Source organism: Austrofundulus limnaeus, unplaced genomic scaffold (assembly GCF_001266775.1).
Source record: "Austrofundulus limnaeus strain Quisiro unplaced genomic scaffold, Austrofundulus_limnaeus-1.0 Scaffold314, whole genome shotgun sequence".
NCBI lineage: Eukaryota > Metazoa > Chordata > Actinopteri > Cyprinodontiformes > Rivulidae > Austrofundulus > Austrofundulus limnaeus.
This window is the reverse complement of record NW_013952716.1, coordinates 221,538-222,841: the sequence shown is the minus strand read 5'-3', so window position 1 is coordinate 222,841 and position 1,304 is coordinate 221,538. Positions and strand designations below refer to the sequence as shown.

The 1,304-nt window shown below is 40.5% G+C and overlaps 1 protein-coding gene across 1 annotated transcript in view; it reads right to left on the bottom strand.

Moving 5' to 3' along the window:
• LOC106527188 (cysteine and histidine-rich domain-containing protein 1) overlaps positions 1-1,304 on the bottom strand; it is a gene marked incomplete at its 3' end in the record, with an annotated part of 10,846 nt that overhangs the window by 3,474 nt on the left and 6,068 nt on the right. The window contains 1 exon segment of the mRNA XM_014021994.1: positions 52-206. Within this exon segment, the coding sequence (XP_013877448.1) occupies positions 52-206 (155 nt within the window).

The following is a 1,304-nucleotide window of genomic DNA, read 5'->3' as shown; positions in this document are numbered from 1 at the left end:
CACACACACACACACACACACACACACACACACACACACACACACACACACCTGGGTCTCTCTCTCTGCAGCAGCTCAGCAGATTTGGGGCCCTGGTAGATGATCTCCTGGTTGTCGACGAGTTTACTGTCGCCTTTCTCCGACATCACCGCCGGCCTCAGAGGCTCCTGGGGCTTCACGTCACTGTGGAGCCCACGGGTGCAGCCCTGTGCTCACAGAAMCACAGACCACATCAGATCAAGAGATCCTGGTCTCTGAGCTCCACCGACACAAATAACAATTCAGCAGGTAAAGAAGAACAAAAGGATCTGAACTAGAGCTTTAAAGTGTCTGTGACATCAGGTTTTTGTAACAAACGTGAATGCATTTTTGGAAAGACAACATTAATAACATATTATAAAACAAATCTTATGCCGCTCAGATGAACAGTTGTTGARATATGTGAAATAACAGGAAGTGATGTCAAAGGGGAATGTCTGCATGTGAACAGAGTGTTACTGACAACACAGACTGTAGAGAAGAATTTGATGTTTCTTTTTGTTTTAAGTGACTATCAGAGAGAAGAAGAAGAGTCAGAGTTCAAATAATATAGTTTCAATGAACAACAACCAAGGAGGAGTCCCTTTTCTTAAAGAGTTCCCCTTTSATGTCWCTTCCTGCATTTCAAATAAATAATGCCTGTTAGGTGATAAAATGGGTAAAAATTGTTTTATGTCAAGTTCCTTACATATAATGATGTTTTCTTTGATTTTTTGTATTTGGACATGTACATGCCACAGGCACTTTAATGGTAACTTTATAGAAATGGTTAGACACCAGGGGCGGAGCTTGACGTTTTTTGCAAAGGGGTGGCCAGGGTGTTTTTAAGGGGGGCACGTAAAAGTAAAAAAAAGTACTGTGGATTTGAAAATATAAGGTGGCCTCCACAGCTGATTCCAAATGACTTTAATTCTACTTTTTAAGAAATGTGTGATTTTAAACACAYAAGGCTGAAGATTAGCATGGAAATAGACAAAAAATAATATTTACCAGTTTCAAGATGGCCACCGCAGCTAACTTTAAAATWCTATAATTCAGTCATTGTAAGATTTATTGAGATGAAATTTGTTGTGGAGAAGCTCTGAATAATCACATGCTGATTGCCACTGCTAATCCCAAATTAAGCTAAACGCTAATGCTAATGCTAATTTTACAACGGGCTATAATTCAGCTAAAAATGTATACAGTACTGCAGGGGTGGGCAATGCTGGTCCTGGAGGGACGCAGCCCTGCATGTTTTACTTGTTTCTCTGCTCCAACACACC